The 13,295-nt window shown below is 54.5% G+C and overlaps 2 protein-coding genes across 6 annotated transcripts; both read right to left on the reverse strand.

Annotated features, from left to right (window-relative positions):
• Nucleotides 1–1,044: 1,044 nt before the first annotated feature.
• On the reverse strand, nucleotides 1,045–6,537 carry PPIH (peptidylprolyl isomerase H). Of its 5 annotated transcripts, none has more exons than XM_083375512.1 (11): nucleotides 6,100–6,537; nucleotides 5,948–6,012; nucleotides 5,379–5,402; nucleotides 4,868–4,912; nucleotides 4,512–4,554; nucleotides 3,750–3,842; nucleotides 2,822–2,909; nucleotides 2,367–2,407; nucleotides 2,166–2,251; nucleotides 1,746–1,810; nucleotides 1,045–1,163 (listed from the first exon to the last, which is right to left on the reverse strand). In XM_083375512.1, the coding sequence occupies exons 1-10, from the start codon at nucleotides 6,163–6,165 to the stop codon at nucleotides 1,765–1,767; spliced, it is 597 nt and encodes a 198-aa protein (XP_083231638.1). In that variant the 5' UTR covers nucleotides 6,166–6,537; the 3' UTR covers nucleotides 1,045–1,163; nucleotides 1,746–1,764. The 5 variants fall into 5 exon arrangements, with proteins under 5 accessions (XP_083231638.1, XP_083231637.1, XP_083231636.1 ...); XM_083375511.1 differs by having other exon boundaries at nucleotides 1,742–1,810; XM_083375510.1 differs by lacking the exon at nucleotides 2,166–2,251.
• A 354-nt stretch (nucleotides 6,538–6,891) lies between these two features.
• On the reverse strand, nucleotides 6,892–13,255 carry LOC310647918 (uncharacterized protein). The gene is made up of 8 exons (XM_083375515.1): nucleotides 13,059–13,255; nucleotides 11,981–12,130; nucleotides 9,837–9,957; nucleotides 9,174–9,367; nucleotides 8,588–8,753; nucleotides 8,366–8,471; nucleotides 8,122–8,258; nucleotides 6,892–7,644 (listed from the first exon to the last, which is right to left on the reverse strand). Exons 1-5 carry the CDS (start codon nucleotides 13,074–13,076, stop codon nucleotides 8,619–8,621), a joined length of 618 nt encoding a protein of 205 aa, XP_083231641.1. The 5' UTR covers nucleotides 13,077–13,255; the 3' UTR covers nucleotides 6,892–7,644; nucleotides 8,122–8,258; nucleotides 8,366–8,471; nucleotides 8,588–8,618.
• Between the last annotated feature and the right edge of the window lie 40 nt (nucleotides 13,256–13,295).

Genomic DNA, 13,295 nt, shown 5'->3' on the forward strand with positions numbered 1-13,295 from the left:
GAGGCGATCGCCGGCGCCTCGTTGGCTCAGGCCGGCCGCCCGTCAGTACCTACGTCCCGCGATTGGTTGGAATCCTCGGCGTGTCCCTCCTCCGCAAGAAGGGCGTGGCTCTTCATGCGGGCTTGCCCCCTCGCGCGGCTCCTGATTGGCCCTGCGCCCGGGCGCTCCGCCCCCTGGGAGAAGCGCGGCCAGGAAGTCCCTTTCCCCGGCTGTCCCAGGACCAGGCGCACGTGGCCGGGGAGCCGCGCGGGGCAGCCCCGGAACCCCCCTGCGATCGGCCCGCCGGAGCCTCCGCCGAGCGGGCCACCCGTCCCGCAAGCCGCGGCCCCGAGGGAGCGCAGCTCCTGCGATCCCCAGCCGGCTCTACCTTTGGCCCCGGTAGTCGGGAGGGCGCGCCGGAGTTCTGGCTGCCGGGAAGGCGATCGGCCCCCTCCTCTCCCGTCGCCCGCTCAGCCCGGCTGGAGCACCTTTGGTACTTCCAAAAGTGGCCGCTTCAAGGTCGCACGGGCAGCCCTCGGCCCCTCCCCTCCGCGCCTCCAAATCGATCCCCGGGCTGCCGCCTGCGACCCCCAGCGAACGCCAAGCGGCTCTTGGCGAACGGGCTGCGTTTCTATTTGTTTGGGCCTGCAGCTTTGAAATGCAGGTGACAGGCACCTGTCAATTTCCCAAGGGCTGCCTACTGGAAGAAGAGAAACGACATCTTGGGCTGGCTTGGCTGCAACTAACTAACTAACTAACTAACTAACTTACTTAAATAAATAAATATAAAATAAAATAAAATAAAATAAAATAAACTTTCCTGTCCTGCAGCCTTTGGTCAAACATGCTGCCAGTGGCTCACAAGCGATTGGCCAAACCCAGCAGGGAGCTCTGTCAGGCTCAGGAGCAAAAAGAGGGAGGGGAACAGTGAGAGAAAAAAGCTGTAAGGCGGGGGGGGGGGCGCTGAATGGCCACCCCAATCCCCACCTTCCTGCAAGATACACTCCCCATTTTCAGGACCTCAGACCTGTGTGGCCCTCCCTCGAGGCACGAGGTGGTCAGACAGCCATTTTAAGAAATCTTTTTATTTACAAAGGAGGTAGGGAACAGACACATGGAATGTGGGATGAAGGATGAGCGGTCTGGAACTGCTTGGCATCTCAGGATGAATAAAACAAATCAACCTAGAATCAGGTAGAGGTAAACAATTAGTCCCCAGCATTGGGTTTTCCTGGCATGCAGAATGCGGGGCAGGGCTTACGTTGGTGGCCTCCCCTTTAGGTGGTGGCACACTCGGTGCAGAAAAGGAGGGTCCCAGGCACAGAGCAGCTTTCCTTCGCTGCCTTCTAGAGTGCAAGGACTTTGTGCCAACTTAGACCACAAGGAAACTGCAAGCTTTGCTCTTTGAGCGAGGTTCCGATCCTGCTGCTGAGAGGCCATGTGGGCTGCCAACCCTCCACGCCAGGGGCAAGAAACATGGCTACAGTTCTGACTTGCACTGCAGACACTTGGAAATGTGCTGTGTAAACCAGCGTTGTCCAACCTTGGAAACTTCCCAGAATTCCTCAGCCAGCATGGTTTTCATGACATTTTGTGAGCCAACTAGGTAACATCATCCAGGCTAATGGCTGGCTGGGGAATTCTGGGAGTCCACAGGTGCCATCCCAGGCACAGACCCTCCCATCTCGCCCAGATGTCCCCTATCCCGCCCATCCCATTCATAGAGCATTTTAGAGGCCACTTCAGCTGCATAAACACCTACCTACATCTCTCCGCACTGGGCAATCACCACCGGCAGTTTGGGTTTGTTATTCGGCCCGGTGGGGACATTCTGCAAAAAGCAGAAAGTGGGTGAGCAGACATGCAGAAAGGGAAAAGAGCAGCAGCAAGCTTGCTCAGATAGCCATTGCCAGGATAAAGAGGCTCTCTTGCAGCCTGCTCATAATTTATGTTTGGTACTGACAAAAGAGATTATTTATAGCTCAGGTTGAACTGTGGGTGCTCTTGCAGATGTTTCAGGACCCAACTATATAAACAGAGCAAATCACTAGCGCTGGTGATGTTACCTAGTTGGGTAATGAAACGTCTGCCAGAAAACCACCAAGCTCAGAGGGGACCCTATATTTGGGTTCTCTCACTTTCTCAGGCAGAAATAGCCAGAACAGTGAAAGGCTGAGAGTTTGCACCTTTTGGAGGCATGTTGCTCTTCTAAGCTGCCTGGGCAGGATTTGCATCCCGAAGGGCAGGATAGGAGACTCTGGGAAGCCTCGGGCTAGAACAGCAAATTAAAATATATTTTTTTCTCAAGAAAGCAAAACCGCTCAATTTTTATGTGGTTTCTTGGATGGCAGAGCTTCATCCCAAACCCAGAGACAAGCACAACTTACTTCAATTTTCCTCATGACTAGAAGCCCATCGATTATTTTACCTGCCAGGTGAGAAAAGGACAATCTTAGTGCTCCAAGCATTTCTGAATTCCTTAACCGAGGAAGAGCCTTGCTGGTGTGACCTTGTAACCTTTGGAGAGGGCAATGAGAAGGAAGCAGAGGGGCTGGGGGACGGGAGTCCAACCTTGGCAACTTTAAGACTTGTGGGCTTCAACTCCCAGAGGTCCCCATGCTGCTCTCTTAACCCGGTGGGGGTCCTGAGGCAGTGGGGGGTGGGGGTTGGCAACTTAGAGACAAGAGTACAAAGCATTTCGGGAAGCCCAGATAATGGGAACCTCCCAGGGCAGATCTGCCACGAATCTGGGGCGAGGGTCTGGATCAGGGTAGGAATGCGCAAGCTGACGGGAGCAGGGTGCACCCGGGTCCTGGCCTCCACCTGGCCAGTGACGACTCACCAAAAACCACGTGTTTCCCATCCAGCCAGTCGCACTTGGAGCAGGTGATGAAGAACTGGCAGCCGTTGGTGCTGGGACCGCTGTTGGCCTGGTGGGAAAGGGACAGGCGAGGAGAATGACCTTGTGTGTGGTCAAGCCATCCCCGTTCACTCCAGGCTCTGGAGAAAATTTCAAAGTGCCTCTGTTCAGAGGGTATCCAATTCAACATTACATTGGGTGCTATGCAAGACCTGGGTGTTGAAGGGTGGCGGTCTTCCTGCTGGGCAGCCCGGTCAAGGACTGCCCCTCCCAGTGCCCCCCCCCCCCGTCTGGCACCTGGCCACTGTTTGTCTGCCAAAACTAAGCAAGGCTGAAGCAGCAGGGGGGGAAGAGGGGCTGGGGTTTAACCCTTTCCTCCCAGGCAACAATCCAGATGAGAAACCGGAAACTCAGAGGGTCCCCTGGGAGAAGGGCAGGGCTGGGACTGCTCTTGATCCCCGCCCTTCCTGATGCCGGGACCTAGGTGGGCACCTTCCCAAGATGCCTGGGGGCTACAGGGGGAAAAAAGGGAGGGGATCTGGTCAGCAGAGACCCCCACAGCTGCCCTTTTAGGGCCCGCTGGGTGGTTTTGAAGGAGCTGAGTGCAGCCCCCTTTTGAGTGCCTTAGAGTTCACAGTATTATGTGGGAAAGGGGCAACAGAGCTCCCGAACTAAGGAGGCTGGGTGAAACCAAGCAGCCAAGGACGGGCATCCCTCAGGACCCGTCCGAACCATTCCTCGCCTCAGCAGCCAAGTGGCAAAGCCCTACAGGAGGACTTAATGGACAACGTGCCAGTGGCTCAGGAACAATTCCCCCCGCCCCCCAGCTACGAATCGTGTCTTCGGGCTGCACGAATTACTGAAGGGATCTGTGAGGAAGGTCCAGATCCAACTTCAGGCTGTTCTTTACCATGGAGAGCAAGCCGGGTGCCGAGTGTTTCAGTTTGAAGTTCTCATCGGCAAAAGGTCCCCGATAGATGCTGGCCACTCCAGTGCCATCTCCCTATTGAGAGAGAACACCAGGGAGGGAGGGAGGGAGGTGAAAGAGATATGGATGGATAGAAGGAGAGGGGTGGAAGGAAGGGAAGGAAGGAAATGAGTGAAGGATGGGGAAGGGAAGGCAGGAAGAGACGGAGAGAGGAGGGAAGGAAGGCCTGATGAACCATGGGGCAATTCCCTTGGCAAACAGATACAAAACCGTTTATCCAGAATGAGCCTGCTCTAGTTATTTTTTTTTTTAAAAAAATGTTTAAGTGCACAAATACAATTCGCAAAGACACCTATACCTCCGTTTAATCCTTTGATATGCTGCATTACAAATTAGCATTCCCCCCCCAAGGCATTTCCTTCCCTGCAAGATTTTGAGCGGAACCCCCGCCATCTTGCCAGCAAAACCTCAGAGTTCAGTTTGTAGCCGTCTTCGCTTCTTTGATGTGGAAGTTAAACAGAATCAAGGAAAGGAGAAGTTTAGAGGAACCACTTCCTCCCAGTAAATGTTAGCCTGTTTTCTAGAAAACTTTTAAGTTTTCCTGAGAAATTTAACTCGGGTTTCTGAATAAGGGTGCCAGCCTGCAAGTCCAGCTCCTTGGTGGGGTAGCTTCCAATCTTACCTGCACCAATTCCAAGTCAAATGCCCACTTTCCCTTCCATAAAAGAGCTTTGAAGTACCTACGTTTACAAAATCACCTCCTTGGATCATGAAATCCTTTATAACCCTTGAAAAAGAAAAAAAAATATTAGGAGGTCAAGGTAGCCAACAGCTACTCTTAAACACCAGGTTGGGAAGCTCACAAATGGGTTGTAAATCTCTGGAACAGGATTCTGGATGGTTTGCAAAATAGTGCCTCAAGGGATTCGGTTTTAAATAACAGTTTAACCTAAAGGCCACACAACATGATTGGGGTGGCTGACAGGTTTAGAACACAATTCACTAATTTGAAGCACCCTCTCCAAATGCGGACATGCATCAGCCCCAGATGTGGGCAGCTGGAGGGGTGAAAAAAACTAGCCTGCCAGAGCCCAAAGTACCTGTGAAAAGTGCTGCCTTTGTAACCGATAGGAACACCATCTTTCCTGGGAGAGAAAAAAGCAAACAATCAGAAATTGGCAGATGCCACAACAGCCAGTGAGTGAAGATGGCTCTGGGGCCAAAGAGGCAACACCCCCAACTCACAACCTGTCACTTCTCTGTTTTGTTCTGAAATCAGGGTTGAATTTCCTGAGACGGAAGGACAAACGACAGAGAGAGGTGGCAATTCACAAGCCCGTTATCATTTTTATTTATCCCTCTTATTATGTTTTCACTTCTACCTTTTATTGGCTGTATACTTTCCTATTATTATATTTTGTTGTTTGGGAAATACACCGAGTGCTTCTGTACCCGAGGACTAATTCCCTGTGTGTCTTGGCTAAATAAACGCATAAAGCATAAAATACAATGTTAGGGATTGTTCTCCTCCCCTTCCTGTGCTGCCACTCTTCCAGCTCGATCAAATCAATTTTCTTTTTCCTGAAAGATCAACGGGATCGACCTACCCACCTGAATTCACCAGTGCAAAATTGCCTGGAAAGAAGAAAGAAAAAGGCTGCATGTTAAACTGGGAGAAAGACAGGCCAGTTATTCAGAGGGAGAGGCTCAAATTGAGCAAAGAAAGCCCATGGATCACTGGGAGGGGGAAGGAGGGGAGAGGATGGGCGGATCGAAGCTGAGTGTTCTATAAAGGCGGTCCTCGAGTTATGGCCACGATTCAGCCCAAAATTTCTGTTGCTGAGCGAGCCAGTTGTTCAGTGAGTTTAGAGCAGGGGTCTTCAAGCTTGGGTCCTTTTATGTCTTGTGGACTTCAACTCCCAGAATTCCTCAGACAGCATGTCATAAAAGGGCCAAGTTTGAAGACCCCCGGTTTAGAGGTTGTAGAGGGAGAAGGGCTGCCCCTTCCACCTCTAGGGAAGGGCTTGGGAACCTCTCTCCCCAACAAGCTTCCCTTTGTCTCCCTTCGCCCATCATCCCCAGCCAGCCTGCAAAGCGGCAGCACTCAAGGCCGGGCCGGTCTGTAGTCCACGGCCGCTCTGGCCTCCCGTCTCCATGGTTCCCGCCGGCCTCGGGCTCACCTGAAGTTCTCGGCCGTCTTGGGCACCACGTCGGCGAAGAGCTCCACCTTCATGCGGCCCACCTCCTGCGGAGAGACAGAGGCGTCAGAGGCCGAATCCGGGCTCTCCCCAGGCCACTCCTCCCGGCCCCGTTCCCTCCGCCCGAGGCCTACCTGACCGCCGATCGTGACATCGAAGAAGACCACGGGGTTGTTGGGGTTGGAAGCCAGCACCGCCATGGCGATGGCCCGGAAGCGGAAGAGCAGCACCTTTTGGGGCCTAGCGCGGCGCGAAGCGCTCACTTCCGGGTGCGCCAATCGCCAAACCGGAACCGTTACACCGGGCTGGCGTTTTTATTTCAACGTTTTCCAAATACTTGGGGCGCCACGCTCCGGTTTCTGACGAAGGAATCTCACCACCGATACGCCAACGGGCAGAGTGTCACGAGTCTAGTCCAATCCCCATGCTGTTCCCGTCCCACCGGAAGCTCCCGCCTCTTCCGATCCTTTGGAAGGCTATCCAGGTCGGTGGGGAACCCGAAGTGTGGGCGCTTAGGCGTGTCGGCTCACATCCTGAAGCCAATGCAAGCGCCTATTCGGCTGGGCCTCGTGGACGTTTGTGCAGGATGTTTCCTTTCGCAAAATTTTATTTTTTTTTAAAAAAAGTCTACGATGGCCACCATTTCCCAATAAGAATGATAAATAAATAAATAAAATAAATGGTATTTTAAGCCTCACTCAAGAACAGATGCGTCTCTGAAGGATTTTGTCCTTCCTTCCTTCGCCTCCCCCATTTTCCCTTCCCTTCTTCCTTCCTTCCCTCTCTCCAGATTTTCCTCCCCTCCTTCCTTCCATCCCTCCCCAAAAATCACCCCGAGACACAAAATACACTCAAGAGCTCCAGAGTTGTAGAAACAAATAATTAGCATTCCAAAAATACATTTGACACTTTCCCCTTTTTTTCAGGCGATGGGTGTGTCTGAAAAGGTGCTTTGGTCCGTGGTTTTTAAAAAGGCCCCCTCCCCCCCCCCAACTGGCAGGAGGTGCCAGCAGGCGCTTTGGGCTCTCCCACCTGAGCTTCAGCAGGCGGGCTGGCCGGGCTCATCCTGGCGGAGGTCGGCTGGGTTTCTGGGAAGCAGCGGCTCTTACTGCTCTTCAAAGGTACACTGCTCCCCAAGAGAGAGGCTCTACTTAGCTTACTGGATCCCCTTGGACAGTGGTGGTCCAGGCAGACCCCGTTGAAGCTGCTCCAACACGCTCCCCGCAAGGCATCCAGACTCCATCCCAACTGAAGGAGGATTTCAAAAGCACCTCGTGCCCCCACTGGCAGAGACCCTCTCCTTCCCCAGATCCGTTCCTCCTGCCCCTCCCCGCACAGCGGTCCCCCCTTCTGCCCACTGATTCGCTCTCCCGGGTGTCGAATTCGAGGGCTCTGATTTTATTCCTCCGGTTCCTGCCTTGCCTGGCCTGAAGAAGGCAGAAGCGTGGAAGGAGGAGGAGAAGCTCCGGGAGGGAACGGAGGCTCCGAGGAGGCCATGGTGATGCCACCCTGGCTGCTGTGGGGAAGGGAGCGCCCGGTGTCGGTGTCCCCACAATGGTCTGATCCCGGCTGGGCCTGCCGCCTCACAGACACACCTGTCTGGCCCCGTACCTGAAGCCGGGGAAGGGCAGGAGCTTCCTCTGCAGCGGACGTTCAGGGAAGCCGAGGCTCTTGAGCTCCTGCGGAAAAAAGGGTGCAAAATTTAAAAAACACCCACAACCACCTCCAAGAGACGACCGGCAAGTCCTGCCAAGGGGGGCCTGGCGTAGCCTGGAGACATTCGGACTCTTCCAATCCCCTGGCGGGGGTGGATTAAGATCTCTTGCGGTGGCGTCTGCTCTTGGGGTTTCTTTGTGGTCTCCCATCCCAGGAGCAGCCAAGTCCGGACCTGCTTAGCCTTGGAGAAGGGTGACCACAGGGGCTGCCAACCTGTCACCTGCGCAGAGCCTGTCAGTGGGAGCTTGGCTAAGGCTCCTCGCCTGAGGCGACCGGGGGGGGGGGCGGGCCAGCTCATCTGCACGCTGTGGGCGTGGATGGTTCCGCAGGGCCCCCCAAGGGCCGCCGGGAGGATCCAAACGGGAGGCGTCCATTGGGAATATTCAGGGCCTCCTGGGAGAATTTGGAGGGGGAGTGATGGACGGACGGACTGGACCTACGTCCTTAAAGCAGCCTCCAAAGTCACTGGCTGCCTCTCCGCCGCTTCCTGAGCCCCCCAGACAGGCCTGTCTCTCTGCCTCCGGAAAGGAAAGTGTCGGGAGTGTCTGCCCTCTGGCCTTCCGCCACTCCGACGCAGCTAGAAGAAATCCAAAGGTCACTTGGGGAGGCTGAGGTCAGTCTGGGGTCTCCGAGGTGCGGATTCAACCTCCCATCTTCCCCTGCCAGCCGTGCCTCCCTGCTTACTGAGGGAATCGGGATCCGGGACCCTGGCGAGTGACGGTTTCGCCAACGGTTCGACGGGCTGCTCGGCCCTCTCTGCCTCCTGGTCCCCCTTTCCTGGCCAGAGAGACTTTTTTTAAAAAAAAATACAGGTCGTCCTTGACTTATGACCATGACTGAGTCCAAAGTTGCTACGTGAGACAGTTGTTAACATAGCTTGAAAAAGGAATCCGGCCAAAGACCTACCGACCGCCTCACGCAGCTCCCCCGGCTCCCCCTATGAGACGTCCAGATCCTCGTTCAGTGCCGGGATCACATGCTGGGCGCTGCAAAGTCTGTCTGGGGCTCCACCCGCAGCTCGCTCAGCCTCTTCCCAGGCCAGGTTTTCTCCTTCCGGCTCTTCCAAGGGAGGCTGTGGGACAAACCAGGACTCTCATCAACACCCCAATTAGCAACCGAAAGCGACACAGAACCAGTCCCCCCCCCATAAGCGCCACATATAGGACAGCCCAGGGCACACACTCTGTTGAGTCCAGAAGCTGGGAAGAGAGACTGGATCCTGCGACACGTAGATTCCTCTTCATGCGTGGCGACTGTGGTCCCATTTGTGGCAAGGATGGTCTGTATTTAAGTAGCGCAGGGGTCTTCAAACTTGGCCCTTTTAGGACTTGTGGACTTCAACTCCCAGAATTCCTCAGCCAGGCACACGGAATAGCTTGCCTTCTGGACAAAGCAGGCAGCGGGGAAGCCCCGTCTCTGCCGTCTCAGCTGCCCTGGGGGAGGGGTCTGCCTTTAAAGCTTTCCCTCCTCTGTGCAGAAAAGACCCCCGTACTTGCAGGGCAGCCGCGCAGGGTCTCCCCAGGCAGAGGAGGGGGGCTCCCAGCTCCTCTTCCAGCGCTGCCATCCTCTCCAGCAAAGCGCTTCTCTCCATCAGCAAGTAGGCCACCTGCTCGCTGGGGCTGCTGTGGACAATGCCGGTCAAGCCCTCCAGTGCCAGCAGCTCGGCCACCTCCTTATGCTGAGAATCTGGGGAGAAACACAAGGCGGAGCCCTCTCTTGGCATGGGGGGGCTGTGTGGTGCCCATAGGCGCCTCCTCTGTTGCCCCCCAAGAGTAGAGAGACACCCCAGTGCCCATCACCAGGTCTAAGATACAGACTAAGGTCTTCTCTGGACCCTACCACACAGTAGCACTGATGATGTTACCTAGTTGGGTAATGAAAACCAGCAAGCTCAGGTGTTGTTGTCCTCCCCATCCTCCCTCCTTCCCTTTCCCCATCCCTCCCTCCCTCCCTCCCTCCCTCCTCCTCCTGCTGGACATGTCCTTCACCGAGGAAGTCTGCGCTGTGACATCACAACCCAAACTCCACCTTGTGGGCTTGCACCAACGGGAAGGGCCAGGGGATGTGTTGCAACAGCCCAAAGGAGGCACAGCCTCCCTTGCAAGGACGATCCCTCCGGCCTGGAAAATTCTGGAAAGTGCTCAAGGGCGGGTACCAAGTTCCAGCTGCAGCTGGGCAAACTTTCTCCTCAACTCTTCGTTCTCCTGCTTGTATTCCGCCACCAGAGCATCCTGGGCCTCCGCCAAGGCCCAGACCTGATCGACGTAATTCTGCACCTGTAAAGAAGGACAGAATCAAATTTCAAGACTCCGGAGAGGGACACAGTTTTGCCAGCTGAGGAAAAAGCTCTTCTTTCACCGTCCTTGCAATCATTTCTCAATCTTGGCAGCTTGAAGATGGGGGCACTCTGACTCCCAGAATTCCCCAGCCGGCAACCTGGAAAAAAAAAACAAGTTTCCAGATCTGGACGGTCACCAGGGGGCACTCTGGCTCTGTTCAACGTCCTCTGCCAGAAAATAAACAAAAGAAAAATCCCTTCACACCCCTTCAGTTCCTCCTAGGGATCAGAAGTCTGCATAACCAGAAATTCGACCCGCCTCCCTCCTCTTCTGGGAGTTGAAGTCCACAAGTCAGAAAAGGGCCAAGTTTGAAGACCCCTGTTGTAAACCTTCAAGAAAAGGTTCTCAAGAAAACCACTGAGGCCATCGCTGGCTGAAGAATTCTGGGAGTTGAAGTCCGCATTCTTAAAGTTGCCAAGGTTGGAGACCCCTGCTTCAGACGGTCTCACGTCTCCTAAGCCTTCACGGCGCTTTGAGGTTGCCCCGATTCACAGCCTTAAGTCGCAAAGGGGGCTTCTTTGCAAATTTCAACCCCCCCAGGCCAAAGGGAGATGAGGGACCCAACTCGCCTTCCAACGTTCACAGCCCCAGACACAAACGTTGGCAACCAACCAAGAGACACACCCATGCTAGCATTTTTACTCTACAAACGTCTTGGAGCAGCCAGTGGCGCAGGCCACCCACCCACCCACCCATTCCTACATGCCATTTTGATCCTTCTCCCCTTTGGATGACCCGAAGCCCGAGAAGAAACGAAATGTACCCAGATATCGTCCCAGGTTCAAAGCAAGACAGGAGACAGCTGACAGGGGCTGCCCTTCCGTCTCAGCGGGAGGAAAAGGGAGCTTTTGCAAACCAGAGGGCGGGCAGGGCTGGGCCGCCTACCCAGGGGACGAAGGGCTGTTTCTCCCCCTGTCAAGATGACGACAGCCGGGAAAGGAAGCGAATCGTCGGCCGAGCAAGGGAAGCGATCCTTGGCATGGCCTGCAAGAAGCCTGGGGCTGCTATTGTCTTCAGTGGCCACTTTGAAGGGTCCAGAGAGGGAAGAAACCCACCCAGAGCCCTTCCTATCCCCCCCAGATCAGACGGGCGTGAATGGACAGGAAGCGCCGCTCTGCGGAGGTCACCTTCTTCAAGGCACTTTGCAACGGAAGGTCCCCTGCGGGCGAGCAGATCCCCAAGACGCTGAAATACCAGGAAGATCTGAAGCCCCAAAGAATGGGCTCTCTCGGGTCCAAGAAAAGCAGGAAACAGCACAAAAACACACCGCCAGGTTGGCGTCCCAGGCTCAAAGGAGAGCAGGAGACCAGTCCGAGAGGCCGAACTGGGGCATCGGCCACTCCCGATGGTGTGACGCATGGCTGACACAAATTGCCAGCTTCCCCAACAGTCAACCCGTGGAACATAAGTTGTCTCCAGAAGTTGTGGGTGCTCCATGGCTGGAGGTCTTCAAGAATAACTCTGTTATTCTGTTATGACAACGTGCCAGGTCCCAAGAAGCCCACCTCGGCAGAGACGATGCAAAAAGCCTGATTCAGAAGCCAGCGGTCGCTCTGGTTAAACTTTAAGGTGGCTTGAAACGATCACAGTTGGTCCTCACTTAGCAACTGCCTCGTACAGTGATTGTTCCCAGTTACCGGGATGGTGAAAAAGTAACAGTACGACTAACGTGTGACTAACTTACGTGCAATTCACTTAACGACGGTGGCAAGAAAGGTTATAAAATGGGGGGAAAGTCAACACCTGCTCACTTATCAATGGAATTTCTGGGCTCAAAAGTGGTCGTAAGTCGAGGACTAACCTGCACCTACCCCACGAACGAACCGCACACCTTTTAGGCGGGCAATTGGACATTTCCCCAAGTTTCCACCCATTCCTGGAAACTGGTCTCTGCCCCCCCCAGGCTCGGGGCAGCCTAATCATCCCAGAGGGCTCCGTCTGGGTGCAAATGGGGTCTCACCTCCCTCATCTCCTCCTCCAGCTGCTGATGGAGCGACGGCCCAGAGGCAAAATGCAGCTCCTCCTCGCCAGGCAGGTAACAAGGCCACGGGTGGGCTACCTGGGTCTCCAAGGGGGTGCCGGCGGCAGCGTCTCCTTCGGCCTCCCCTAGCTGCAGGAAAAGAAAAACGCATCAGAGGTCCAAGTCAGTTCCCCTTCTGCAAGGAGGCCAGTGTGGCTGAACAGCTGGGCAACAAGCCTTGGCACTGTTATGGCCAGGGGAAACCAGGGTTTGAACCAACCGCGGTTTGGCACTCTGGAAGCTATGTCTTCTCGGCTCCCCGGCCAGGATTTGCGTTTCCTCTGGTCACTCTTGCAAGCGCCCTTTTTTGGCATTGATTTTGGGCTGGATCCTCAGCTCAGTTTGGATTTGGCGTTTAAAGTCCTACTGGCCACCCCGGAGCTGCCTTGGCCAGCCGGGCAGCGACAGAAATTGAATCTCAGGGACTTCTACGCAAATAGATTCCCATCGTCCCCAGCCAGCAAAGGCTGGAGAAGATGGAAGTTGGAATCCAATGCAATGAGAACTCCATCCACCTACCTATTCACGCATATATTTTATACACGCAGAGACACAAATATGTATATATATGCACACATACAGACCAACCTATGGAGAGATTTTTTCATTTATTTAGCCACCCCTTTTGCAGTGGTATCAGCGGCACATAAATATAATAATTTAGCTATTCCCCAGTTTTGTATGTATTTATATGCAAGTATGTATGTGTATACACACACATGCAAACACACACATATGTGTTCCCTCTATATATTTTTTTTAAAAATTGCTCTCCTTGCCCAGAGTCGTCTTTGCAATGTGGGAGTCCATATAACTGGAATAAAATTAATCAAAAAATAAATATTTATAGCCATATTTAGAAAAAAAAACCGGTGGCGAGTCAGTTCTTCAACCACAGCACCTTGAGCGGAGCCTCCCCGGGCAGGAGCAGTCTACCCTCCCCAGCTCCCGCCGCCACCAGCCTGGTTGCATCCCGGCCTTGCCCGCCGCCGCCCTGCCTGGACCCACGTTGACTCACCAGCCGGCCTCCCTCCATGAGGCCCCGGCTGCACCACCCGGGCCGGGCGGGAGCGCAGCCGGCAGACTAGGCCGCGAAACCATGGCAACGCACGGCCTAGGCTTGCGGAGACGTCCCCCGGGAGCCCTAGCAACTGGCCACGCCCTCTTAAAGAAACCGCTTCCCATTTCTTTCCCAGTTAGCCAATCGCGTTTTCAATCAGAAGAGTTGGAAGGGACCTCGGAGGTCTTCTAGTCC

This window comes from Vipera ursinii (genome assembly GCF_947247035.1).
Source record: "Vipera ursinii genome assembly, chromosome: 17".
Classification (NCBI taxonomy): domain Eukaryota; kingdom Metazoa; phylum Chordata; class Lepidosauria; order Squamata; family Viperidae; genus Vipera; species Vipera ursinii.